This window comes from Sturnira hondurensis, unplaced genomic scaffold (assembly GCF_014824575.4).
Source record: "Sturnira hondurensis isolate 20B ecotype Veracruz unplaced genomic scaffold, ASM1482457v3 Scaffold0004068, whole genome shotgun sequence".
NCBI lineage: Eukaryota > Metazoa > Chordata > Mammalia > Chiroptera > Phyllostomidae > Sturnira > Sturnira hondurensis.
In genome coordinates this window covers 4,896,990-4,924,753 of record NW_028076699.1, presented here as the reverse complement: position 1 = coordinate 4,924,753, position 27,764 = coordinate 4,896,990, and the positions used below count along the sequence as shown (strand labels likewise).

Sequence of the window (27,764 nt, the reverse complement as noted above, 5' to 3'; positions counted from 1 at the left end):
GAAGAACTTGAGGTCAAAGGCATGAGGTGCAGACACAGCTGTTAGGTGAGGTATTTATTTTGCAACCGTTAGGTTCGGTTGCCCAGTGTCAGGTCACTGAAGACAAGTTTTCAGGCGCCTAATGAATCGCAACCAAAGTTCATGCTGTTTGGCCACTTCAGGGTGGCAAGCATTCGGAGAGAGGAGGAAATCTGCACACAGTTCAGAGAAAAGACATGGGAAGTTGGGAGGGATCCACCTTGGGAATTAAGGATGTCCCGAGGGCGAAGCACATCACGTGAGGAGGCGACTCTGCCTGAGCCCACCTCGCCCACTCCCTCATATTTCACTCCAAATCAGTGTGTGGTCTCAACGACCACGGACAGTCAAAACAGAAGAGCTGAAAGACATAGGTGCTGAACAATGTTTAATTTCTGTTTGGTAAACGGGCAATCAGCCTTCAGTGTGGCACCATACGGATTGGATTATAGGGGGTTTTGTGCCATTCTCTCAGTTTTCCTGCTGGCTTTGGTGTCGGAAAGAACCAGACTGCAAAAAAAAAAAAAAAAAGTGAACTGAAAAACAAAAAAAGTAACTTTCAAGATAAAGGCTCCCTCATAGAGAAAGGGACTAAATTGTAGAAAAGTGTATCATTTATGTTTAAAGATGCAACTTCAACACCAAGGCAGTCTGCCGCCCCCAGGCAGCTTTTCTCATATAAACTATGTCACTGGAGAGCCAAGTGGTAGATGAAGGGCAGTCTCATAGATGAAGCATTCCAGTTAATAANACGGCAAAAAAAAAAAAAAAAAAAAGTGAACTGAAAAACAAAAAAAGTAACTTTCAAGATAAAGGCTCCCTCATAGAGAAAGGGACTAAATTGTAGAAAAGCGTATCATTTATGTTTAAAGATGAAACTTCAACATCAAGGCAGTCTGCCGCCCCCAGGCAGCTTTTCTCATATAAACTATGTCACTGGAGAGCCAAGTGGTAGATGAAGGGCAGTCTCATAGATGAAGCATTCCAGTTAATAAACAAAAGGAAAAGTAGATTTGAAATATCACCATTTTGGAGCTCCTAATACAGCAGTAGATCTAGGCATTGCTTATTAACAGCCACTAATGAAAAAAAGAAAGATAATTAGGCATTATGAGTTCATGGATAGTAGAATGTGACAGCATTTACCAAGTAGTTTTGCCCCCCCACCCCAAAAAACCCTGAATCTGATCAACTTTTTTAAAAAATATTTATTATTTTTACTCCAGTTACACAATGTGGCCTATGATGGCCTACACATCATTTTTTTACCTTCTTCTTTTTTCTTATTTATTTATTTATTTATTTATAGTTGTTTGGGATCAACTCTTTAGATACAACCACCAATTTAAAGAAAAAAAAGACAATAGGGCAACATGTTAAATGACACTGTGGAGATATAATCAGCAAACTGCAGATAGTAAGAAACTATAAGATAGACAATTCTTCAACAAATAAATGGCAAAGGGAGAGAGGGAGACAGAATAACATTCTGTATTTAAGACATTTATGCCCTCGCCAGTGTGGCTCAGTAGACTGAGTGTTGTCCCACAAAGCAAGAAACTGCCGGTTCGATTCCCAGTCAGGGCACATGCCTCTCAGTCCCAGTGGGGGTACTTATGAGAGGCAACTGATCAATGTTTCTCTTTCACATTGAGTCTCTCCCTCTCTTCCTCCCTCCCTTTCTCTCTCTCTAAATATGAACTTCTAAAAAGGACATTTAAGAGATACATCAACCAACTTCAATATGAAATTCAAACACTTAAGTATTGGGCTAGCCAAAAAGTCTGTTCCGTTTTTTCCATAAAATAAAAGACACATTTTTCATTTTCATAAATAACTTTATTGATTTGGATATTTTGAGTATGCCAGCCATCTCCTGCTATTGGCTTCTAGTGCGTAGAGGCCAGGGGTGCTGCTGAACATCTTCCCGTGCATAAGACAGCCCCACAGCAAAGAATGATTTGGCCAAAATGTCAATAGTATCAAGAAATTTCACCAACCACTTCTGACACATTCCATCAGTCACAGCACCCTCTCCATACACTGCACAAATATTTTTTTGCATTTCAGTTGAGTTTTTACCTTTCTGGAAATAATAAAGCATAATACACTGAAAATGTTGTGTATTTTCTTCCATCTTCAATATTAAAATGGCTACACAAGAAACAACCAGTTTTGATAAGTTTGTCTTCAAATGCACACTGATATGACAGCTGTCACAATGTTTCGAATTGTGAAACAGCTAACACAACTGTTCCCAATGAAGATGAGGACAACTAAGCGCTATCAGAGGAGTCATTGTACAGAAAAGACAGATGGACTTTTTGGCCAACCCAATATACTTGATATTAAAGAGTTACAATTTTTTTTAGATGTGACTATAGTATTATGGTAATGTTTTAAAGAGTGTATTTTACAGATGCAGAATTTAAATATTATGGGTAAAATAAAAGGATGCCTTACATTTGCTTCAAATGTTATAAGGGACAAAAGTGGGCGTACAGATGAAACAAGATCAGCCAGGAGTTGACGCTCACTGACAGTGGGGAGGAGTACTGGGGACTCAGTGTACCAGTCACTCCACTCTTATCTACATTTAGAATTTTGCACTAAATAAGTTTTTTAAAAAGAATGAAAAGTTATTATATTGGCCTACTTGCCACCTCAGATTCTCCCAATTTACCTAAAAGAAAGGGAAGAAAGAAGAACATTGAGAAAGAAATAGCCCAGGAATTGAGAATGGATTCCCTGGGCGGGGACATTTCAGACACAGCGTGGAAAAGAATAAGGGGCTGGGAGAAAGTAGTGTTAGCCGTGGTGTAAAGTCATGAGGTTTGGATGCTGTGTTAAAGGGGATTATAGCAATGAGTTAAAGCTGATTCAGAATAAAAGAACTGATGTGCGTAAACCTAGCAAAAAGGAGTGTAGCTTTGGCTCATAACATGAGCACTCTTGACGTGAGTGAAGAGATAGTTGCGTATAAACCCTGTGTATGAATCAGGAGGGTTTTAATTATAAAGGAGTCTCCTGATGCTCATCTCTTATTAACGTCCTCCTCGCACTGCAGGGTAATTATCTGCCCGCCGCGCTCCTCCGGACAGACCCACTTGTCACGGCCCTGGGAAGGCCACCCCAGTCTAGATGCAGCCCTTCCGATGTTCCCTCCCGCAAGCCGAAGTAAGACTTTTGGGGACAGTTCCCAGGCTTTACCAGGGTTTTGGCTCAGAGAAGACATGGCACTGGCCCTCAGGTGATAAGTTAAAATTTTAAAAGGAAGGAAGGAAAGAAGAACGCCAGATATTCTCAGTAACATCAGTGGCTTATGCAGGGGTAGCTTCCCTGATTACAAGTAGTTGGAGGTTTCAGAGAGAAATGGGGTTAATTTTCTCCCGGAATGCACTCTAGGCTAAGCCCCCAATGCACAGATTTACACGAAGAAGGTTATCTGCGAGATTGGAAGCCATTACTTTTTCAGCGAAAGCTGGGAGTCCAGAGATCGCAGGCGAGGGCACAGCCAGCCCATCGATCTGCAGAGCCTGGAGCTCTGGCGGCCCCTCTCCCTGGCAATGAGATTGATGCTTCTGCCAGGGAGGCTCCGCAGAAACTGTTCATCACGATCTCATTTGGAGACTTGACACCCAAATGGAGGTGCTGACACCCAAGTTTATAGATCTGAGCAAAGCCCAGAGGTATCAGACCTCTGTAAATCAGGATGGGGGGTCTACAAGGGCCCTGAGAGCCAGTGTCTTCTCAGATGCCAGCTTCTAACTCTTAAGGTTACAGCATCTGGGACACTTGGTCTGGAGCCTTCTTAACTGTATTATAAGGAAGAAAATGAAGTCTCAGCTCAGCAGCAGGCTGAGAGAGGCCCCCACCAGAGCCTCACCAGGGGGATGCCAGGTGTCCTGGGCCAAGGCAGGGACCCAGGCAACTGTCACCACTGTGTTCTCTACCTCTGCCTCTCTCCAGATTTCCTTGTTCTCAGTGATATGGCATCACCATGTCCCAATGAACAGTCCACGTCTTCACCTTCCCAGAATCATGGGAAGCTGACAACTCCTCAGAACAATGGGTAACTGCTTCTGCTCAACCTTCAAGACCCAGTTCAAACAAGAACCCCTCTGTGATATACAACACAGGGTGTAACAGGGTAGCAAGGTAAGTGATGACCGTTGGAAGGGAAGGAATGTTTTAGACATCTGGAACAGCAAAGGGAAGGCATGAGGAGTCTGGCAACAGCAAGAAGTTCGGTGTGGCCACAGCCTTGGAACACTGAGTAGGTAGAATACGGAGGCCAGGAACGGCCGTGGAGGGATCGGCGTTTCTCCTGTCCTCTCACCCACTAAGCTAACCACCAACAGTGGAATCATTGGAGGCCTAGAGAACGTACCAGGCATGAGAACTTGTAAGCTTTAGAGAAGCCATGGGTAATTTAAGAGAGGTCACATTCAGAGCCTGAGGCCAGGTGGAAAAGTCACAGGGAAACTAAAAAAAAAAAAAAAGCAAAAAAGACAAATAAATAAAAAAACCCACCAGGATTCTAACCAAAGGGAACAAACCTATATTACGCCACTGGGAAGGAGATAGGGAGTAGAGGAGAAGGGATGCTAGGCCCAAAAGGCAGGAGCACCTCTTCTAGGAGAACCTAAGTACTTGTGTTTCCCAAATTTATAAAGTCAGATTATGTGGACTTCACAACTGAAGACTTCAGCAAGAGGAACATGTGTGTACACAAACACCACACTAAATTGTGCAAAAAGATAAAAGGGTCTGGCCCTCTGTTCCTATGCTGACTGTACCAACTGACGCGCCTGCCCGTTTTCCACTGCACCACACGGCACGGAGATAAAATGTAGTCTCTTACTTTCCTCTTTAGCTGGACTTGGCTGCTATCACTGTTTGGTTTGGAACAACTGTAGTTGTTGGGAGATGTTCCATCTCTGGTGCATCAAAAAAGTATGCCTGTAGAAAAAGAAGGCCCATAGAGAGTTAAAACGCACTAAAAAACCGCACACCAGACTCCATGCCAGTAGTGCTTCTGGGTTCTTGGGGCCCCTATGCTTCCCCGTAACACACTGGTCATCACGCTGAACTACAGTCGTCTCTGCTTCCATCCGTCTCACTTACTCGGCTGGGAGTGCCTTTTTAAATTTCACTACCACTTACTGAGCATTTACCACATGTAACTTCATCCTCATAACAGCCCCATGAGTTGTTATTATTACCCTCATTTGGCAGACGAGGAAACTGAGACGCAGAGGGGCTGTTGTTCAGTCAGGTGCATGTGGCTAATGAGCGGTGAAGCCAGGACTCAAAGACGGGTCCTTCTAATTCCAAAGCTCTAGTCTCTCCTCCAAAGACTATCTTTCTGGGCTCTGCGCTGCCAGCTCCTCACTCGGGCCTGGCACACAATGTAAAGATTAATATTTAATGAATTGAACTATGATAGGCTGCTGCTAACCAGGTCGCTCTGTAAAGACCTGAAAAAGAAAGTGCCAGGCAGGCCGCACCTCATAGTTCTTCAGCTTGGAAATAAAAGGTTTGGTAAGTGCTTCCGCTTACCATCTACAATTTAACTGTCAAAAATCAGGAGGAGACGAACAGAAGAAACAGGAAGGAGGATCTTCCTACCTGTGTCATGGTCTGAGAATCCTAACTTTTAGCTCAGGAAAATACCAGTCTCACTAGCCTGGAACACTGGATGTTTAGACCACTGCACGTCCAGGGCGTTAGGAAGGTAAAAAAATACGCTGGTAAGCCAAGAACCATTTCACCTGCTCTGCTCTCTATTGGCCAGAAGGGGGCACCAACACGACACACAGGAGCTCTCCCAAACAGATTTTCAGTTAATAGTCCATTTCTAGCAACAGACTCCCTCTAGTTTGTGTTGTGTTGTCTCGAACACAATTAAAAAGTTTCTAGCAACAGACTCCCTCTAGTTTATCACATTCCCAGAGTAGTCCTATTAGCTTTAAAAATCTTCGTCTCCAGAACCCCTTCCAGCAACTTTTTTCTGAGGCAGGGAAAGAACAATCGCAGCTTAAGGTTGGGGTCAGGGGCCATGCTGCTAGTGTTGGGCCCCTGCAGTTACCTGGCAGGAGCTGGGAGCCACGGAGCTGCGAGGATGCAGGAACAGTGCTTTTCTCCCAGACTCCTGGAGGAAACCCTCATCGGATGGATGGAACAAGACAAGAGGCCCCAGTTCTAAACTGGGAGCTGCTAATAAGTCGCACTGTGACTTGGACAAGTCACTCCACCCCTCTGGGCCTCCGTTGTGTTTTGCTGGGAACTTTAAATTTGATAGTTTAATTTAACTTTACAGATTAAGTAAGGAATTCTCTCTCTTAAAAGAAAAAAGGAATATATTTTTTCCCACTGATTTTATTTTATTTTTTTAATCCTCACCCGAGGACATTTTTTTCATTGCTTTTAGAGAAAGAGAGGGAGGGAGCAAAACATGGATGCAGGAGCGAAGCATCCATTGCCTCCTGTACTCATTTGCATCTGGACAGGAGGTTCGCACACAGGGGGAGGGGGGCGGGGGAGCCACATGTACCCGCACCCAGACGGAGGATTGAACCTGTAACCTAGATGTGTGCCCTGACTGGGATTCAAATACCACACCCTTCAGGTTACTAAGTGACTACAACCAGATGAGCCACACTGGCTAGGGCCCAGATTTTAAACACATGTTGAACAAATTCTAATAAAAAAATGTGAATGTACCCTGTTATTTTTTTAAAAAAAACAATCTTTTAGCCCTTTTAGTTTTTTTTGTTTTTCTTGATTTAATCTCTATTGTATTTTTTCCCTTACCATTTAGTCCCTTTATACCCCACTCTCCCCTCTTTTTTGGTTTCTAAAAATACATGTGACACATAGGCCTTAGTTTTCTTAGCTGTAAAACAAAAGGATTGTAAAAAAACGACCTCTAAGGGCAAGTTACGATTGACTAGTTGCACAAATACCAAGGCACAGGGCCCTCTGCTACCAGTACTTACTGCCTCAAACGTAGGCTCACACATCTCCAATCACACCGGGCTCACCCTCTTCTGCTTCCTCAGTGGTCCCTGCCAGGTGTGTGCCAGCACCAACACAGAGCTTGTGTACAGGTGCAACACCAAGGGGACCTCAGTAGGTGCAGGGCTGTCACATGCCTCACTGGACTAAGGCAAAAACACCAATCCGCGTTCCCAGGGGAGAGTGAGAAGGCCCAGCTGTCTGGTTCAGCCAGAGTCCCTTGGTTCAACTAACCCCTGCCAACTCCTCTCCCTGCCTTTCCAATAATGTCTTCATTTGTACAGCTTACCCTACAGTTCACATTGCACATACCATTTCATCCTTAACAATAAGGGTGTTACTACAGCTCCTTTTTCCAAGTGAAGAGGTGGGGGTCTAGCGAGGGAAAATAATCAGAGCCCGGAATGATGGAGCTGGGACTAGAACCCATTCCTAACTTCTTCTTTGGCCCTCCTGCACTGCACATTCCCTCCAGGAGAGAAAGGAAGAGCGCTCTCCAGTGTGGAGAACAAAACCCTGGGCACTGCGGGCCCCACCACACACCTGATCACAGGGTGGCTCCCTTCTCTGAGGAGGAAAAAACTGCTGCCAGAAAAGGCCCTGCACCCGCGATTACCTCCCTGCTCCACCATCCATGCGGCCCTGCTCCTCCAAGTCCCTTAGAGCTCAACAGGGCAAAGCCTTTTCTCCTGCTTCCTCCCCTCCTCCAACTTCTCAACCAGATAATAACGGGTAAAAAGTTCAGGAGAGAGACAAAAAGATGCCGGTGCATGGCACCGATGAATGGGCACAGTCTTTAGAGTTGTATGACCTTGGGGCACTCGGGAGGAATACACAGCAAAGTGGTCCTGGAGGTTTCCGATGACACAGGGCTCTTAACCACTTCTTCGTATCTGAAGACACTGTCACGGTATATGAAGGGCTTTCGCAGCCACTTCATAATCTCCGAAAAAGCCACTGAAAACAGGAACCTCCCTGACAGACGGTTCTGAGAGTCGCATCACCTGCCAGGGCTCCCAGTGCTAAGCAGCTCCCAGTCAGTGCCCTTCCCACTCCATTACCGTGCGCTCTTTTACCAAGTTCCTGCCCTGGCCAACTCGACTCAGTTGGCTGGCCCGTCATCCCATAACTGAAAGATGGCAGGACTGACTCCTGGTCAGGGCACACACCTTAGATTTTGGGTCTAATACCCGGTCTGGGTGCAGGTGTGTGGGAGCCCCACCCCTAGGCTGGAAGCATAACAATCCCTGTCCGTGCACCAACCTCCAGGAGCATATGGGAAGCAACCAATGGACGCTTCTCTCTCACACTGATGTTCTCTTTCTCCCCTCCTCTCTCTCTCTCTTAAAAGCAATGTAAAAATGTCCTTGAGTGAGGATAAAAATAAAGAAAATAAAAATAAGAAGTTCCTGAGTAGCAAGATGGGCAGGTAAATCCTACCTTCAGTGTCATGTACCCCAAAAGGGAATAATAAGCCCAGGAGGTAAAGATCCTGGCCACACATACCGGTGAAATGGGCTAATAACAGTAATAACAACCACAACAACACCTCCCAGCTCCATCATCCACTCGGCCTTCCTCCTCTCTATCCTTTACAGAACCAAAAAAGGCAATGCCTTTTCTCCTCACCAACTTCCCCACCAGGTATGTAAGGAGAAAAAATTTCAGGAGAGAGATGGGAAGACGCCAGTGAGAGGCATTACACTCAGAGTTAGTTACAATAAACAGGTTATTCTTCGTTGAAAAACAGAAGGGTCCCAGCAGCATTTCAAGGGATAAGCCAGAGACTCCAAGCACCAGGAGTGAACAGTGTCACTCTGCCACGAGTCAAGTTCACAGTCCTCTGTCTCAAGGGTTCAAAGCTTAGGCACATGTGAAGTGTGTGTAAACCAGGTCCGTGTTCCCAAACTTGACACGTTTTATGAGACTTGTCCAATGATAAAGTATTAGAATCTTACCAATGCACTTAGGGAGACCATGGTTGTCTACATAAAAATTAAAGATCAAATGGTGCCAAGGAAGTATTTCCTCCCATAACTGCCAAACCTGACCAAGGGTTTGGACATGGGCTACGTGGACAACTTCCCAGGGGCACGTCCTTTCTTTCACCAGTGACCATTCACATTGGTGAACGCAGTTTTTTCAAAACCTGCTCCAGCCCCATTAAGGCCATGGACAGACATTTTTGTGCGCCACGTGTGCACAAGATACAAAGCCACATCTCCTTCGAATCAAAGGAAAGGCGTCTAATTCACGGGATGCATTCTACATTCTGTGCTCGCTCTACATTATTTTATTTTATCCTCAGAACATCCCCCTGAGGCAGGACCTATTATAGCAATGTTACTGATTCAGAGAAGTTCACCAGCCAGTGAGCGACAGGGCTGGTCTTCAATCTAGGCCTGTCTGACTCCAAAGCACATGTTCTCCCTAAAAGGACACCTAAACTCGGACTCAATAACTATTTTACATGTTGTTCCCCTTAAAACTAACTCTCCCCTTTCCTCTATTTGGCTGCATTCTCATGAAGCTTTAAATTTCAAAACTCTTTTCTAGTTATGTGCAGAAAACTGGCAAAAGCATACAAAGGCAGAACCCCCCAATCCTATTCACAGACACTGACCCACCCCAGGGCCTCTGGCCAGACACCAAACCTTAACCAGACGTAGGAAATGAGGTAAAGCTGGAGATGACAGTCAAATCCTCACGACTTTACCACCTCTCATCCAGCAGAGTCTGTCTAAAACAGGACTTACTTTGTGGAGCCAGTTTTTAAAGAACGATCAGGTCTACAGTTTGAGGCTTTTCGGCACCTGCACTTAAAGCACACAGTAAGGACACAGGAATGAGACCGTACCAAGCAGCCCACAGAAAGCAGCGTGTGCAGCAACACAATCATCACGATGGTGGCCAACGCGACACGCCGGCTATCCTCCCGAACGGCTGGCCAAAACGTCATTGCCAAGACAGAGCCTGAGATGCCCAGGGCCACCATGACTAGAATCCAGCGAATGGCCTTTTGGGGGATAATCCACAGTACCTGAAAGAAGAGAGGGAGGGGAAGGGTTTTTGGAGGCATTTCAGAGAGGCATGTGTACATTCCAAGGCCATATGTTTATAAAGGCCCGTGAGTCAGTCAGCACCAGGCCCCCACAGCCTCTCTGGTTTCTCAGCACAGCCTGGAGAAACACGACCAGCATGCAGGCTGGGGAAAGCTCTGGCAGGAAAGGGTTTGGGATCCACTGAAGGCACTTGGCCCTTCAGCCCCCATTCATGCTACAGCCCCCTACATTCACAGAGAATTTTTCAGGTGCACATCAGTATTAGGCTAGAAATAATGATCCTGGTGGAATACGCAACCAAGGACAGGACATCACTCAGAGTGAGTGTGGTACTTACTGCCGTGGGGATATAAATGAAGAGCGAGTATCCATAGACGCACACAATCTCCAAAAACGAATAGGAAACGATGTTCATGACTTTGCTGTTTCTCCACAGGAGGAAACCCCAGAGTGCGAGAGGGACCAGCCAGGCGTAGGCATAGATGACTGTGGCTGCCATGGACACTGAGGATGACAGGACTCAGCGTCACACCCACCGAGCCTGCAGCGCACTGTCAGAGCACTTCCAGTACCTCCCAGGCTGACCTCCCCCGACGTCCATCTACCACACTCGACCACACGATCGCGGCCGACTGGTCTTCGCGAATCCGAGGCTGGCCCAGCACCCAACACACAGTAGGTGTTCTAGAAATGTGCTAAACTGATGAATCTTTGGCATTTGTCTTGGTAGTGATGATGACCAGTAGTCTCTCATATGGTTTTTAAAAATTTAACAACTAACGACTAATATTATAAAATTGGTTACTAAAAACTAAATTATTCAACTGATACACGTCAGAGGGCCACACTGCAAGTGTTTGAATATACTAAGCATTTCAGTCAAATAAAGCCAAGGAAGAACACACCCTCTTTCCTAGTAGAACAAGAGCTGACACTGATTTCTTTAGCCAATTTATCAAAATGCCCTGGGTACAGATTAACTTGCTCTGCATGCTACTTAGGGTTCCTTCTGTCTCTGAAATAGTGAGTTCCAGCTCATCAATGAATTGCTTGAAATATTCTCCAGTTTCACTTCCTTCTTTAAATAATTCTGTCTCTGTGGTGGAAAAGCTATTTAGTGGCTCCTGAGAACAGCAACGTGCAGTGCAGTACTGCACCTCCCTCCTGCTCCGGCAGCAGCGCACCCTAGAGGATTCGCCCTCCCTCCTCTGGAGTGGAGGGCCATAGAGCGAGGCCAAGCCGGTGGCACCAGCCAGCCCTTCCTGCACGAAAACCAGCAGGTAATTCACTTAACGCTCTTGGCGAGAACAAAGGCACCCATCGCAATCACAGTCAGACTCTGGTTGAGACGTGTGATTGTCCAAAATTGTTAGCTCCCAGAGCAGTTTTCTTCACATTGGAAACTTCCTGATTAAGCCAAACGTAAACATGCTGACATACTGGGTTTTTTTCTTAGATAACTAAATGAAGGGGAGAGGAATCACCACTATGGTTACAGCTAGTCACTGGGTGTCAGGCGTCACAGTGACGGCTTTATCTAGAGGCAACACTGTGTAATAGTCAGGGGCACAGACTCTGGATGCAGGTTCCATGGGTTCTGATCCTGGCTTGCCACTTACAGCTACATAGCCCTGGGTAGAAGTCACTCAACCATCACCTCAGTTTCCTTATCTGTAAAATGGGAAAAATAACAGTATACTATACCTTAAAAGATTATTATAATTAAATGAGTAAAAACAGGTATACCTAAAATACTGATTGATGAATAATAAATAACCAATAATTAGCTTTTTATATCGTTAACAGATATGTAAACATATTATTTCATATAGTCTATATCTTCATTTTAGAGACGAGGATACAGGATCCGAGAAGCTAATGGTCAAGGTCAAATAATTAATAAGTAGTGGCAGCAGGATCTGAACTTGGATGTGTGATCTATAGTCTTTAGATAAAATGGAAACCTGTTTACTGACAGAGGCAATGACTCTCTTACTTGGACACTCATCCCCTGACTCCCGGATACTGGGGTGCTCAGCCAAAGAGGGTAAGAACAGACAAAGACCCTCCTAAGCGTCCAGACCCTCGGGCAGGTAATCAGCCCTTCTCTTCTGTCAGTATACCTGTACATACTTCCAAGACAGAAATTAACACATACTGTTCACAACAATGTGCATTTCCCAGTCTTTGTTTGATTAACCATTGAAGCTACTTGAAGGCAGGGTCTTTACCTCATGGGTAGTATTTATTGAGTTAACCTCTAACCAATGTCATCTGACAAATGGAGTTGGGAATGAATCCAGGTCTGAGTCTGTGATGGGAAGGAAAGAGAAGGGAAAGTGGGCATGGAGGGTGCAGGGGAAGAAAGACAGAAGGCCACAGAGGGGCACACCCACATACACACAAGAAAATACACATTTCTGCATGCATGTATGTATCTGTTCACACATGTGTATACACATGTAATATTGCTTTGCATACATCAACTCTTTATTCATATAATAGTCCTATAACACAGGTACTATTATTTCCATTTCACTGATAAGGAACCTGAGGCCAACAGAGATGAAGCAACCTGCCCAACAAGGTAGAAGTTACGGAGTGGAGGGGCTGGAACTTGCAGCCAGTGACCTGGTCTGCGAGACCGTGCTTCCACACCTGTGCACAACCTTGCAACAGGACGGCAGGCAGGGCGGGAGGAGAAAATTGAGGGGGTGGCACGGGTCCAGCTCCTCCAAAGCCAAACTTTCTCATTCTGGAGTGGCTCTCTTCTGCAAGTCCCTGAGAACTGTTTTTGTTTCTAATTATCCAATACTACCACAAGAAAGTAAGTTTTAAAATGGGAATGTCACCCACAAGCCCCCGGCTAGGACACATGCTCATTTCTGCATTCCCCCTTCCAGGCCCTGACCACGCACAGACTTCTCTTTAACAAAGCTGCTGACAGCACAGTCTGGACCGGTGACAGATATTGGTCTGGATGATTGACCTTCACCTTGCTCTAGACGCAGGGGTGGCCAAGCTTTTGGCGTCTCTGGGCCACACTGGAACAAGAAGAGTTGTCTTGGGCCACACATTAAATACACAAACACTAATAAAAACTGGTGAGAGGGGGAAAAAGGGGTTTTAAGTAAATTATGATTTTGTGTTAGGCAGTATTCATAGCCATCCTGGGCCGCATGCAGCCTGCGGGCTGTGAGTTGGACACCTCTGCTGGAGCTTCATAATTAGTGGCTGCAGACCCTGCTAGTTGAGTCATTGTGAACAATGCCCCTACTGTGCCCAATATTTAGATTACACAAATAATGCCACAATGGAAACTTTCATGCACACTGCTTTTTGCTTATTTTGCACATTTTTCTTTGAATTAATTCCAATTGCTATTAGGCACTCATTTACTGTTTTCTAGAAGATTATATGGATTCAAAATATTGTGACTTACTTAATACCACTGAATTTTACACTTAAAAATGGCTAACATGGCCCTAACCAGAGTGGCTCAGTGGGTTGGGCATTGTCCCCCAAACCAAAAGGTCTCTGATTCGATTCTTGGTCAGGGCACAGGCCTAGGTTGCAGCTCCCCAGGTAGGGGCATGAGAGAAGTAACTGATCCATATTTCTCTCCACACATCGACGTTTCTCTCCTTCTCCCTCCCTTCCCCTCTCTCTAAAAAATAAATTAATTAAATATTTTTTAAAAAGCAAATAAAAGTAGTTAACATGGTAAATTTTTGCATATTTTACACTTTTTATATTATGTGGGTTCACATGGATGGGTAGTAAATTCCGAGACACCATGTGTGCCTGAGCCCTGAAGCACAGAAAGCAGGGGTGCGGCACGGGGAGGCAGGGAACCAAGCACTCAGTGGGGGAGCCCGTGGTCACAAATGGACAGCAATCCAAACGAACCAAGCTATTCACCAACCTTTCCGGAATTCGGGTACATAATGGTACGTCTTCTCTCCCAGATGGATTAAGAAGTTGGAGAGATTCCCACTGATGGCGATGACAAAGACCAGCGTGGCACATATCCAAAAGGGGCCTGCGAGGGAAACCAGAAAACTCAGAGACAAGAAAGTGAAGCACCAGCCTTTAGGTTTTTAAAGAATATTTTCTTGTCTCCCTTGCCCTACTCCTGTAAGCAAGGGGAAACGATTTTTAGATGTATTCAATATTCATTTAGTGGGAATTTTCTCTTTTAAAAGGCCAAACGCAAAACTCAATAATTAGCTGCCTTAAAGATGGGGGACTGGAACGCAAAAGCCCAAACACCTCCCGTAATGAGGTGAACAAAGACACTAATTTGTCTACAGCTTCTTTTATTGGAGGATCACCAAAATAACTCACAAACATTGTGTTAAACTTTTACCATCAGGATTCAGGAGGCAAGTTACTTCCCTTATCTAAGTGCCAAATGTTAGTACCAGGAAACAAACCAACCAACCAACCAACCTAAAATCAGACAGGTCCTTCTGCAAAGACTGGGGCAAGCAGAACGCTTTAGGGAGGAGTTAGTGTGACCTACCAATTCACTATGTGTATTTAAGGCTTTCTTTTTTCCCTTGTTTCTTTTTAATAAAAAAGTAACGCTTGCACAGTTTGGTGTTTGAAAGGAACAAAGGGGAATACAGAGGAGAGTAACCTTTCTTCCCTCTCTGGTCCCTAGCCACGCATTTCCCCTTCCCAGACCTCACTATTGTCACCAGTTTCTGGTAAATCCTGCCAGAGATTTCTACACACATAAAAGCAAATGCATATTTGCATGTGTGCCGGTCTTTTTTTTTTAAGATTTTATTTATTTATCTTTAGAGGGGAAGGGAAGGAGAGAGGGAGAGAAACATCAATGTATGGTTGCCTTTCATGCATCTCCTGCTGGGAGTTGGCCTGCAGGGAACTGGCCTGCAACCCAGGCATGTGCCGACTGGGAATCGAACCATGATCGTCTGATTCGCAGGCCCGCACTCAATCCACTGAGCTACACCAGCCAGGGCTGCATGTGTGCCGGTCTTATACAAATGGTTACATACATATGTACTTTCACCGTAATATATCCTGGAGATTCTACCACAGCTAAGATAAAAATCATCTTTGTTCTTTTTCTGTGACTACAATACACTCCACTGAGTGGACGAGTCTGCCATGCTTGCAAATCCCTTTCATTGTTTCGTTTGATTTCATGAACACTGTCCTTGTTTCTCCTCATCTCAAAAAAGTTCTAGTAGAATAAATACGATTTTAAATCTGGAGGTTTTAATAAATTTTATGAATGTCATTTTCAATCTCACGAATATTTTGCAATACTTTTTGGGATAATTGCAGGCACCTTGACGCATCTTAAAATTAAGAGAATTACTGTGCTGGGTGAGAGGACGAGTGGAGACAGGTCAGCGCTTTTCAAAGCCACGCCGGGTCCTGAAGGCCGGAGAGGGAGCACAGACACTCAATTGGGCACTCCCAGAGTCGCCCTCAGCTTCCCACACACTGCTGTGTGCTCACTGTCCTTTAAGCTCTCTGCTATCGCCAAGGACTAAATCTTGTTCACTATTATCATTTTGAGAGCCTGGCACCTTAAAGATACAACAAATAAACAAAAAAAGACCAAACCCCTACAACCAACAATAATTTAAAAAATCTTGTCCTGGCTGGTGTGGCTCAGTAGCTTGAGTGCTGGCCTGTGAACCGAAAGATCACTGGTTCGATTCCCGGTCAGGGCACGTGCCTGGGTTGCAGGGCTGGGTCCCCAGTTGGGGGCATGCAGAAAGCAGCTGATTGATGTATGTCTCTCACATGGATGTTTCTCTCCCTCTCTTTCTCCACCCCCCTTCCCCCTGTCTAAAAATAAATACATAAAATCTAAAAAAAAAACCCAAAGCTTTGTAGGACAAATGAACGAAATTGACCTTGTACTGTTGATGGGGGGGGGGGGCACCCAAGCCTATCACCACAAGTGGCCACAGTATTACAAGTGGCCGCAGTACCACAGTACCCACGACAGAGCTGTCAGACATATTTACCAAGTACCCACGGCCAGCTAGGCCTGGCCCACGCTGCTGCCCCAGAGCACACGGGCACGATGGAGTCTTGGACTCCAGAGACACACACCCACTGTGCATCCCAGACCCGCGCGTTGCTTCACATCGCCTCTCTCTTCCCCGTTCCTGCCAAATTCCTACTCTTACTACAGGGTGGGGTGGAAATGAGCCTTAATTTAGCTTGTAGTATGTGGTTTTTATACAATGAAATATTTCTAACATCCAGAAAAGCACAAAGAATGACAAAACAAACCTCCAGTGTGTTATTTTGATAAGGCTACCCTGGAGTGTGGGAAATAAAACAGTTTAAGATATCACCTTTAAACTGTTGTATGAGCTTTGCACTTGGCACCTGTAGAGTACTCAAGAGAATGTTAGTTCTCTCTTCCTCCCCCTTGGGGGTGGAGACTACGGCTTTGTCTTTGAACCCTCAGTCTCTAGCCCAAAGCAAGGTGCTCACAAACTGTCTGGGCCAAGCCTGAGCCAGGCACTGGTGGCATGGACCACCCAAACACTGAGTCGGCCTCTCAACAAGCACTCAGGCTAAAAGAATAGTCCTCTCTCAAGCACTCAGGGCTGAAAAGAAACCACTCAGCACCCCTGGATGTGGGCATGGCCACGGCGATGGTCTCCACACCGTGCTCACTGGCGCTACAGGAATTCCGCAGATCGCTGGGTGGAACCCCTGGTCCTGTGGCAAAGAGCGGCGGCTGAATGGAAGGGGTCCCTCAGCCCCCAGAGCCATTACACTTACCCTGGTTTTAGATGTCGGACATCAGTGCCACACAATGACAAGTTTCTGTAGCTTAAAACCTCCAGGCTAACAGAATACGTCTCGGCTTTCCACAATACTGAACTGGGCTCTAGTTTTACTCTGTTTTGTTTGACAACTCTCAGCCTTAGTTTCCTCACACAGAAAACAGGATGACAGTACTTAATATACAGTCAGTCTCAGTTTAAGGATCAAATAATGTATTAATCGGCACCCAGAAATTTCTCTTGAATTCTTTTCCTCTTATAATCAATACATACAATCACTCTAATACTCGCTGTTTAGGATTGAGTATATATATTACTAAGCCCCATAGAGCATCAGCTTCCTCTTTTGAAAAACAGGATAACAATACCTATCCCAAAGGCTGTTGCAAGAATTAAATGTGATCACGCACACAAAGTCTCAGAGCACCTGCACACAAGCACTCAGAGCCACTGCCTCTCTTCAAACCCAGAAAACCGCTGCTGGTGGAGCCCTCTCCTGCAGGGTGCTGGGGGGTCTTGACCCTTCTCAGGCAGCAGGGACATCGAGGATGACAGTCATCTCCTGGCCACCACCCCCCCACTACAGACTTCTAATGCTACTGCCAAGTCCCAAGGGGAGGAGCCAGTCTGTCTGAAGGCAGAGATGGGACTCAATAAAGAAATGCTCTGCACACTCCAATTTCTCCAAACCAATTCCTCTAAAACCAAAGTCAACAATCTCCTCTTAGAAAACGTAGCTTAATTTGTCCAAGTTTGTAATGTCATTTGAAGGCTTTCAAAATATATACTATTACTTATAATCATGGCATTAATGGAACAAATAATCGCATTTTCTCCAAAATTTTTTGCAAGGGTTGCTGATGAACTCAGAAAAGTCCAGTAAAATGCTGCCCGCCCTGCCAACAGTGCACGCGCCAGCTTGCCAGGCATCTGCACACTCACCGAGTTCACCGGGCGCGTGGTAAAGAATCAAAAAGGCACGACACATACCATAGAGATCCGGGTTGCTGCGGATATACAACCTCACGAAGTTTNAAACGTAGCTTAATTTGTCCAAGTTTGTAATGTCATTTGAAGGCTTTCAAAATATATACTATTACTTATAATCATGGCATTAATGGAACAAATAATCGCATTTTCTCCAAAATTTTTTGCAAGAGTTGCTGATGAACTCAGAAAAGTCCAGTAAAATGCTACCCGCCCTGCCAACAGTGCACGCGCCAGCTTGCCAGGCATCTGCACACTCACTGAGTTCACCGGGCGCGTGGTAAAGAATCAAAAAGGCACGACACATACCATAGAGATCCGGGTTGCTGCGGATATACAACCTCACGAAGTTTTTTCCTGGTATTGGCAAAAGAGACCCTTTTATTCTGTCAAAGACCTGGAAAACAACAGAGCAGTAAGTCTGCTGAAGATCATTTCTAAGATTAATAAATTCAACGACTACAAAACTGAGACTCAGTTATTAGGGTTTTTATGACGGTAGTATTTTCAAGTACTGGTGACCTTTTACTTTTGTGAGACCCTGTGCAGTGTGCAGAAGCTTCCACCTCGCTTCAGTGCTTGGCCAAAGGAGAAACACGTCTCCACTCCATGTAACAGCAAAGGCAAAACTGCTTCACAAACCTGGTACGTGTCCACGTCGAAAAATGTTTGATAGTATTCAAAGGTCCAGAAAGGGGAGCTTTTCTTCTGTCCAGCAAGTAACTGTCGGAAGTAAAATAAAACATGATTTCCTTATTCCCAGGACAGAAAGGGAGCTGATCTAATGTGAAACCAAGAAGTACGAAAGACCAAGCTTTTCTGTACCCATCAATTGACTTTGCAAAAGCCACGCCCAACTCAGCCTGACAGGAAATGAGCATGGGTTTGGAAGTCTCCCCAAAAGGCTTCAAATCCTGGTCCCTCCACTAGGGGGCAGCTTCCACGAATCACTAGACTCCTCTCAGTCTTCGTTCTATTATCTACAAAGTGCTGCTAACAATACCTACTGCACGTGTAGACGTTAGCTAGAGACACATAGCTCATGTAGATCATGTTAATCCTCATAGGATTATAGGGAGGATTAATTATACATAATGTATGTGTTATGTAGAATAATACATACATGCATCTATTTACACACGCATAGACACAGAAGGCAGTCGGTGTATCTTTTCTTCCCTCACCCCTTCCAGACCCCTACTACTGTCACCACCTGAGTTCTCGAAAATCTGATACACCGCTTCACTCTAAAGTGCTAGAAACGTAAAATATACTCTCTGACAAAAGAAACAAAACTCCAGTATACAAGCGCCGCCCATGCGGGCCACACCTGCCCCAGCTGTTCGACAGCGGAAAGCAGCCACAGGCCGGAATTGTGACTGCCGCCTGCATTTCCCTGGGGAAGGTCCATGCAACAAAAGGAAAGATACCCTGAAGGACTCTGAAGGACGAGGGAAGGTGCTCCCGGCAAATATGTTTGCTCATTATACCCCAGCCAGTGTGGCTCGGTTGGCTGGGCGTGGTCCCACAAACCAAAAGGCCGCCAATGAGCTTCCCGGTTGGGTCACATGCCTGGGTTGCAGGTTTGGTCCCAGATCAGGGCACATATACAAGGTAACCGATTGATATGTCTCTCTCACATGGATGTTTCTTTTCCTCTCTTTCTCCCTCCCTCCCCCTCTCACTAAAATCAAAACAAAATAGAATTTAGCAAAAAAAAATTTTTTTTGTTCATTATAAAGGAGAAAATATTCACAATTAAGTTGTCCAATGGCGGCAGTGGCTGCTCTACACAGTAATCAACGGCCTGGTTCAGAAGTGTTTGTGTGTTGTCTTTCTGACCTATCACGAACAGCATCAATATCTGGGAAGGGAAACTGAACTAGAGGAAACGGAAGGTTCTCTCCAACCCTAGTATCATGAGATAGGGAACAACATAGACCCATGTTCCACAGCTAGGCAAAAAAATTGTCAGAATACTGGTAAACTCTTCCCAATACACAGACAACATTAAAATACAAAATAGAATGTTTCAAGATTTTTCCCCCTATACATTTCTTCCTAGACTTGAAGCCTGCTGTTGCTCAATGTGGTAACTAATATGCATCAGTTTCTCTGGGCCATGGTACCCAGATATTTGGTCAAACATTATTTTGGGTGTTTCTATGAGGGTGTTTTTGGATGACATTCACATTTAAATCAGTAGACTTCTTGAGTAAAGAAGATTGCCCACCAATATGTGAGTGGACCTCAGCCAATCAGGCGCAGGCCTACACAGAACAAAGGGCCGGCCTCCTGAGCAGGAGGGAATTCTCCAGCAGACGGCATGCAGGCTTGAGTTCCAACATCCGCACTTCCTGGTTCTACAGCAGAACGCCTTTGAACTCAAACTTCAACTTTTTCTGAGTCTGCAGCCTACCAGCCTCCTCCATCAGATTTTAGACTTGCCACCAGATTTCCACAGTCATGTAAACCAATTCTTTAAAATAAATTTCATTTCCTGCGTATTTACATCCTACTGCTCCCACGTCTCTGGAGAGCCCTAACAGACTTAACTACACTAATAATCACTCCTGTCTCCTGAGCAGTAAGCACGTAACATACACGAACACCAGGACGGAGGGGAGGAGCGCAGGCTCTTGGACTCGCACTGTCTCAGTTTGAAGTTATCTGCTTCCCGCCAGTTGCGTGTATGGGGCAAGCTACTTAAACTCTGTGTCTCAGGTCCTCATCTGTAAAATGAGGACAAGAACAGTTCCTGGCATCAGGGTTGTTTTGAGGATTAAATAAGATGATCCAAGTTAAGAACTCAAAATGTGTCTGGTAGATATTAAACACTGAATAAATATTAACTACTGTGATGCCAATAATGGCAACAGCCAACATGCACATCCTTTTATATTTCAGATGAGGAAACCGAGGCTGAAGGAAGTTCAAGTACCTTACCCAACACCACATGGCTATTACTACTGACCTGGACCAGGATTCGGAGTTGGGCTCCTGCATCAGAGCGCTTGTCGCAGTACCTAATATGTAATTTGATTTAGCATCAGCGTTGGTGCTTCTTTTGGTGCTTCGTGCAGTTCCGCCAAGAGCACCTGGCGCCCAAGCACTCTACTACTTAATAAGCCTGGACGGAACCCGCTGCTATACACCGGGTGCTTCTCTAGTGCACTACAATCGTGATTCCATCTACAAAATGTCACTAGAAATACCATTTCTTCTGGAACATGGAAAGTGCACATGGAATTAAATCTTTGTGGCAAAAAAAGCCACCTGACAGTCACCACCCGCCCACGTGCAGAAACCCTAGATCCTCCCTCTCTTCTCTCACCCCTTTGCCACCAAGTCCTGCCAAGCCCGCCCCCAAACACGTGTGTCCAACCCCAGTTCAGGCTTCATCCCTTCTCGCCGGGACCATTCTAACAGTCTCCTACCTGGTCTCCTGGCCTCCAGGCCATCTCCCCGCAATTTACATTCTGTATGGCTGCCACATCTTAACTGTCTTTAAATGTATCTGGCCATATTGTTTAAAATCTTTTAACAGCTCCCAATAGTTTTCAGAATATTCCTATTCACTGGGTTGGGTCCTTGCCTATCGGTGTAGCCTCATCTCCTGTCTCCACCAGGCCTTGTTCCCAATGTATATGCAGACGGGAGATGTGCTGTCTGCACCATGTTCCTTCACGTCTGAGACTTTGCCAAAGCTGCTGCCTCGAAGGCCCCTCCCTGCCTTCTCCTCCTGGCTACCAACCACTCTTTCATCAAGACCCAGTCTAAAGGTCACCGCCTCCAGGAAGCTTCCTATAACAGCCTTCCCTCTGCTCCCACAGCCCTGCTGCTCCCCCATCCAGTGTGTTTCCCATGGATGACAGTGGTCTGTGTGCCCACCTGTTTATCCCCCCCAGGCAGAGACCACCAGTGATGCCACATTGGGTTGGCACTGCCTGGCATTCTACCTGGCATACACGAGATGGTGAATAAATACACAAGTTCAATTTCAAAGAAAAGTGCAAACCTCAGTTTTGTCAGACTCATCGTTTCCCAGTAATTCATCATCCTCTTCTCTCCCAGAGCTTCTTGGGGGTCCTGGCTGATGTCTGGGAGTTTCCCCAGGACCCTCAATGCTTATCGTGGTGGCATCTGGGTTTGTCGCTAGAGAAGTGGCTACATCACCAAATTCTGAAATCAGTTAGAACACAAAGGCATCAAAGACCTTACCTACACGGGAAATGCTGTATCTTTCATTTAAAGGCAAACTGTTACAACCTCAACTCTGCTACAAACCCTATCTGATACAAATGACAAGAGTCTCTTTAAAAAAACCTCATCTAGAAATTAAGCTGACATAGAAAAATGATTATGAAGATGGCAGACGTTGAAGTCAGACCTAGATTGCAGTCCTAACCAACACTAACCAACTACATGAACCTAAGTAAGTAACTCAACCTGTGTGAGCCCCAGTGTTCTCATCTGTACAATGGGGGGAATAATATCAACTCTGAAGAATTTTGGGAAAGTCAGGAATATTGCCTAAATAGAGTGCTTAGCAGAGTCCCTGACCCACAGCAAGAACCCAATCTAAACTTTCTTCTTTGATTCTAGTACAAAAAATTTAATGAAGTTATTTTTTACAATAAGGTCTATGTAATTGTTGTAAAACACATGGGGACAAAAATGAAAGTAGAAACTGAAGAATAAAAGTTATTTTTAACCCCATCATATAAAGGCAACCACTACTAACTCCTATTATATTTCCTTTTCTTTATATAGTAAGATTCATGGGAGTGAAGAACATTGATTCATGCAACAAACACCTACTGTACGCCTACAGTGTGCCAAGTACTCATTTAGGGCATGATAATACTGTATAAACGATTTTGTACCCTGTTCGGTCTACTGGTGATTATATAAAGATGATTTTATATCAGTGTTTACAATGGTCATTTAATGCGGCTACATAATATTCTATCAGCCAGGGGTAGGGAGAGTAGGAGAGAGACACTGTAAGTTAACACAATTACTCCACTGTTATTGGATGTTTGGGGTGCTTTCAACTCTTCTTAGTACAAATAACACTGTGAGGAGTATCTGTGCAGAAAGAGCATTTTGGATTATTGCCTTAGGACAAACACCTCTCAGTGCAATCACTAGGTCGATCAAAGGGTGCAAAGCATTTTTAAGGCTCTTGAGCATATTGTTAAAACTGCTTTCCAGAAGAACCTCACCTATTCATGTCCACAAGCAATGACTGAGACTTCCTGCCTCTGGGTAGCCTAACGAACTTTATTTAGCTGTTCTCAAACACAATTCAGGGCATCTCTAGAACTAGGCAGGACTAAGACAGGGTACCAGCAGGGCACCATTACCACACCACAAGCACAGCACAAATCCTATGACGACCAGTAGGATGGGGCTCTTGGATAGCCTGGCCCTCTCTTATGGCCTCTCAGCTATGCAAATAGCTTCATGGAGAAAACTAAAGTAACGGAAAGTAATTAGGTGGCAGGTAAGTTACAATTACTTAAGCTTCAGTCTCCAGTGTTTTGGCTGCTGAAGCAGCATGAGACTCTGGAGCATGAGGTCCTTTGTTTGAATTAAGCTTGTAATACTCCATGACCCTGGACAAATTGCTCCATATCTCTGAGTCTCCATTTCTTCAATGGAGGACCTATCTTAAAGAGATAGGTCCACTCTCTTCACTCTCTTGTCATTTATATCAGATAGGGTTTGTAGCAGAGTTACATAGGACCTATCTTAAAGAGAGATTTTGAGGATGATATGAGATACTAAATATCACGGCAATCATTTATTGACAGGACATGGCACTGACATTTAAAGAGACAAGCACAACTTTGCCTGAGGGGATTAGACCAAGAAAAATATAGAACTGAAGTCTCATATTTAAATGCAGTTTACCAGGGGGAAGGCACTGCCAGAAAGAAGAGCCAAGTGTCAGGTTAGTGGTGCAGAGGCCAGGGAGGTCCGAGGGAGGATGAAAACTCCTCTGGCTGATGGGATTTAGAAAGGTCTCTTGGAAAAGCTGCCACGTGAGAAGGATGGTCGTGTGGTGGGGACGGGATCTCATGCAAAGTAAGTGGGATAAGCAAGACCCAGAAGGTGAAAAATGTGGCTGGTGTTTGAGGAATAGCAGACAGCACAGTTCGACTGAAGTGTGGACCGCTTGCATGGTAACTATTCACACTGCATGCTCTCTGTTGGGTAGTCTTGCCCATTTCTGCTCCTTGAGGGCAAGGTTAGTATGTTTCTTATTTCTGGCACCAACATTCTCTGCTTCTACACCCTGGCATATCCCACACTATGTTTTGCCTCTGTTCCTTTCCTGACACAATGCCTTCCACCTGAAGAGTCCTGAACTCCACTTGTTCAGCTAACACTACCACTCTTCCTTAAGGAAGCCTTCCATGACCCCTCTACAGCATCCTGTGTTCTTTTCTGAAGAGCAAAGTCCTTTCCATAGTTTTATAAAGTCCTGGGAGACTTGGCTCCTCTCCACTCTCAAACGTCACCTTGTGATGGCCTCCCACAACATCTGTGCTCTGGTACCTTGGAAAAAAACAAGCAAATTTCCTCCTTCCGCAGACACTTTGTATGTCTCACACTGTACTGAGATTAGATGGCCAAGGATGGCCTCTTTTATGAAGTGAGATCGGAACAGGGCAAGGGTACAAGCCATGTGACAATCTGGTGTCAGAATGTCCCAAACAGAAAAATGGCACAAAAGTCCTAAGCTGTGAATGTACCCGGTGTTCAGGAGGATCAGCAATGGGGCCTGTGTGGGAATGGCAGAGAAAGGGCAAGAGTAGTAGGAGGTGAAATCGGAGGCCATAGAGCGCTAGGTCGCGCAGAGTCTCCTAAGCACAGGATGGGCTCTGGCTTTCACTCCTAGTGAGACAGGAGCCACTGGGAGGTTTTATAGCAATGTCACAATCTGACTTAGCTATACAAAATCTCTCTGGCTGTAAAATACCTACTATAGCAGAGCAAGGGAGGAAGCAGGAAGACCAGAGGAAAGGTAAGGCTATAATCCAAACAAGGGGTGACTGTGATCTTGAGCATGGTAGGAAAGCAGCAGAGGTGGTGAGAAGAGGTCAGATGCTGGACGTATTTTGAAGACAGAGCTGATAATATTTACTGATAAAATGGATTTCTAATAGTATCTCCTCCTCAGATAGGAGTGAGGTAGCATGGTTATGAAAGTAGGCTGCCTGAGTTCAAACCCTGCTCTAGCACTTAGTAACTATATGACCTTAAGGCAAATTATTTAATTTTTCTATGCCTGAACTTCCTCTAATGAATTGAGATCTGAACAGAGTGAGGGTACAAGCCATGTGATTATCTGGAATAAGAATGTCCCAAACAGAAAAATGGTAAATAGGGAAAATATAATAGCTATTTCATAAAGTTGACATAAGGATTAAATGAGTTAATAATTGCAAAGCCCTCAGAACAGAGCCCACCACAGAGGAAGAACTACACAAGTGTTCACGAGACAAACAAGCATCCGTCAGTCCCTAGCACAGACCAGGCTCCGGGTTAGGAGTTATGAACTTTCCCCCCAGCACTCTCATAGTTTGTGGACTATTTAATATTGAAATAAGGTATTTAAATGACAACTTATAAATAAATGTCTACCTCACTAAACTAAAAGCTTCATAAGGAAAGAAACTGGTTGTTGGCTCACTCTTCTATCCCTAACAACCAGAACAACAGCCCAGCTCACGGTCACACTCACAAGACACTTACTGAGTCAATGAAGAAATGACCTGGTCACGTTTCATCATAATCATCTTTTTATTCTGTTATCTACTCGAGTAGCATAAAACATTTCTCCTTTATCTTTTTATTCTCTGCATCTAGCATAGTTCTAAGCACAAAGTAGGTGCTCAATGAATGTCTGTTGAACTAAAGCAGGAACTCAATGCACATTCTCTGTAATCACTGTACTAAATTTATGTTACTGTCTGAAGGGCAATTCGGCAAAAAAGGAACAGCTGCTGTGGACAAACGGAAAAACCTGGGCGGGACTAACATTCTTTTACCAGGATGTTTGAAATAATCTTCTTTAATATATGTGCCAGCATTGCGATGAGAATCTGTTGCTGTGACCACAGAAATACTGATCACAAAGACAAAGGTGGACACCCAACCGATGTACCTTCGAACTGCAAGTCATCTACAGCTGCCATTCAGCCCGTGGGTCTTCTTCCAATTATTAGGAAGCAAATTTGCAGAAGTCTAAAAGGGAAAAAATTAAGAAACTTAACAGATTACAAAAATAAAATATCTGCAAACAAATCTTATTTCAGCATGTTATTTGACATGTCACTTGCCTTTCTTTTTAGTGGGGTTAAACCAGATATTATTTAAACTGTTATAAAAGAAACTAAGGGAGGTGGTGTCCAAAGGGATTCCATCAACTTCACTCACTGGGTGTGTTTCCGGACCAGGTGCAGCCTGGAGGTGGGAGGATGAGGAAGGCGGGGGAGTATGGGGTTCAGAAAGGGGGTTCTGAGGACAGTGAGGGGCAAAGGCAGTTCTGCCTCGCTGGTGGTTAAGGTCACAGGCTCTGGGGTCAAACAGACCTGGGTTTCATTCTCGATTCTGCTGCTTCTTGCTGTGTGACTGTGGGCTCCTCGGGGCCTCAGTTTCCTCATCTGTAAAATGCGTTCATAATGGTATCTATTCATATGGTACTGGGTTGTGGGGGGGTGCACTTATGCATAGCCAAGCAATTAGCAGGTGCTGTAGTGAGGGCAACCCTGCAGCCTGGGATAACCTGAGCCAAGGTAGGTCTTGGAAAGAGCTGCCTAGGAAGCAGAGGCATTATTTTAGGTGGAGGAGCTGGGCTACAGCAGCCAGAATGGGCAAAGGATCCTGGGCCCCCTTTATCCCGGGTCGGCCCGCACGTCTGGTCTCCTCACCTCCAGGGCCGGGCGGGGAGGCGGCGGGGTACTCGGTGTCCAGCCCCAAGCGAAGGCTGGAGCGTCAGATGCTCCACGTAGGTTCCGGTCCCTCCGAGTTGCCGGAAGCCGGAGAGGCNGGGAGAGGCGGAACTTCTCCTCTGTGTAGAGCTCAGCCTTCTTAAAGAGACATCAACACCAAAAGACTTCAGCGGGCTGCGGCCTCTGGAACTCGCTCCCTTCGCTGCCTCTTCGGAGTGCGAGGCTCCAGTTCTTAAAGAGACCGAGAGAAGGTTCCTCTTTCTCGCCTCTCTCCCGCGGGACGTAGGGAGTTCTCGAGATTGTGGAGTTGACTTTCTCTTTGTTTATACTTCTTTTCTTATTGAAATCTAAAATAGCGTGATGAAGGACCATTGTGAAAATAAAAAGTCATCAATCCCCTCCCCCTAATCTTTAAGGCCATAAAAATTTAACTAACCAGTGAGGGAGGGAATGAGGCCATCGCTCTGAGTTTTCGAAGGAGTGATCAAAGTCAGGTTGAAGTCTGTGGATAAGAACACCCCAATAAGTATGGTCATTGTTCTTTCACTCCCAAGACAATCAGCCTTAGCCTAGGGTTAGTGTGGGGAGAAGTTGTTTGGGAGTGACGGTAAGGACTGCCTCACTCACCACAGGGTCCCCGTAGGGCCTCTGGCCTCGGACTCTAGTACTACCGGGCCCAATGACGGTGGAATTGCACTGAGTGGTCCTGGTTAGAAACGTTTTGCTCAGCCTGCTCTCTTTGTCTGCTCTCTTAATACCTACATAACCCTCCAGATTTGGATACCATCCACCTCCTAAAAGTTCTTTGCTCCCTTAATCCTCTGAGTAACAAGCTCAATCCACAGTTAACAATTGTGATGGCCTTGCCTCTACCACCACAGTTATTCCTGTTTGTCCATCTTTGCCAGCCTGTGAGTGCT

General features: G+C 45.2%; 1 protein-coding gene across 6 annotated transcripts; it reads right to left on the bottom strand.

The window, feature by feature from the left end:
• Positions 1 to 44: 44 nt before the first annotated feature.
• Positions 45 to 27,346, bottom strand: YIPF1 (Yip1 domain family member 1). 6 transcript variants are annotated; one of them, XR_005066021.1, is made up of 12 exons: positions 27,281 to 27,346; positions 26,824 to 27,191; positions 26,485 to 26,556; positions 26,058 to 26,137; positions 21,897 to 22,060; positions 18,521 to 18,601; positions 18,188 to 18,275; positions 14,026 to 14,142; positions 10,438 to 10,604; positions 9,896 to 10,078; positions 4,409 to 4,980; positions 45 to 528 (listed from the first exon to the last, which is right to left on the bottom strand). XR_005066021.1 is itself a non-coding variant. In XM_037043211.1 (12 exons), exons 4-11 carry the CDS (start codon positions 26,086 to 26,088, stop codon positions 4,891 to 4,893), a joined length of 921 nt encoding a protein of 306 aa, XP_036899106.1. In that variant the 5' UTR covers positions 26,089 to 26,137; positions 26,485 to 26,556; positions 26,824 to 27,191; positions 27,281 to 27,346; the 3' UTR covers positions 45 to 528; positions 4,883 to 4,890. The 6 variants fall into 6 exon arrangements, 4 of the variants coding, with proteins under 4 accessions (XP_036899106.1, XP_036899108.1, XP_036899105.1 ...); XR_005066022.1 differs by having other exon boundaries at positions 4,830 to 4,980; XM_037043211.1 differs by having other exon boundaries at positions 4,883 to 4,980.
• Between the last annotated feature and the right edge of the window lie 418 nt (positions 27,347 to 27,764).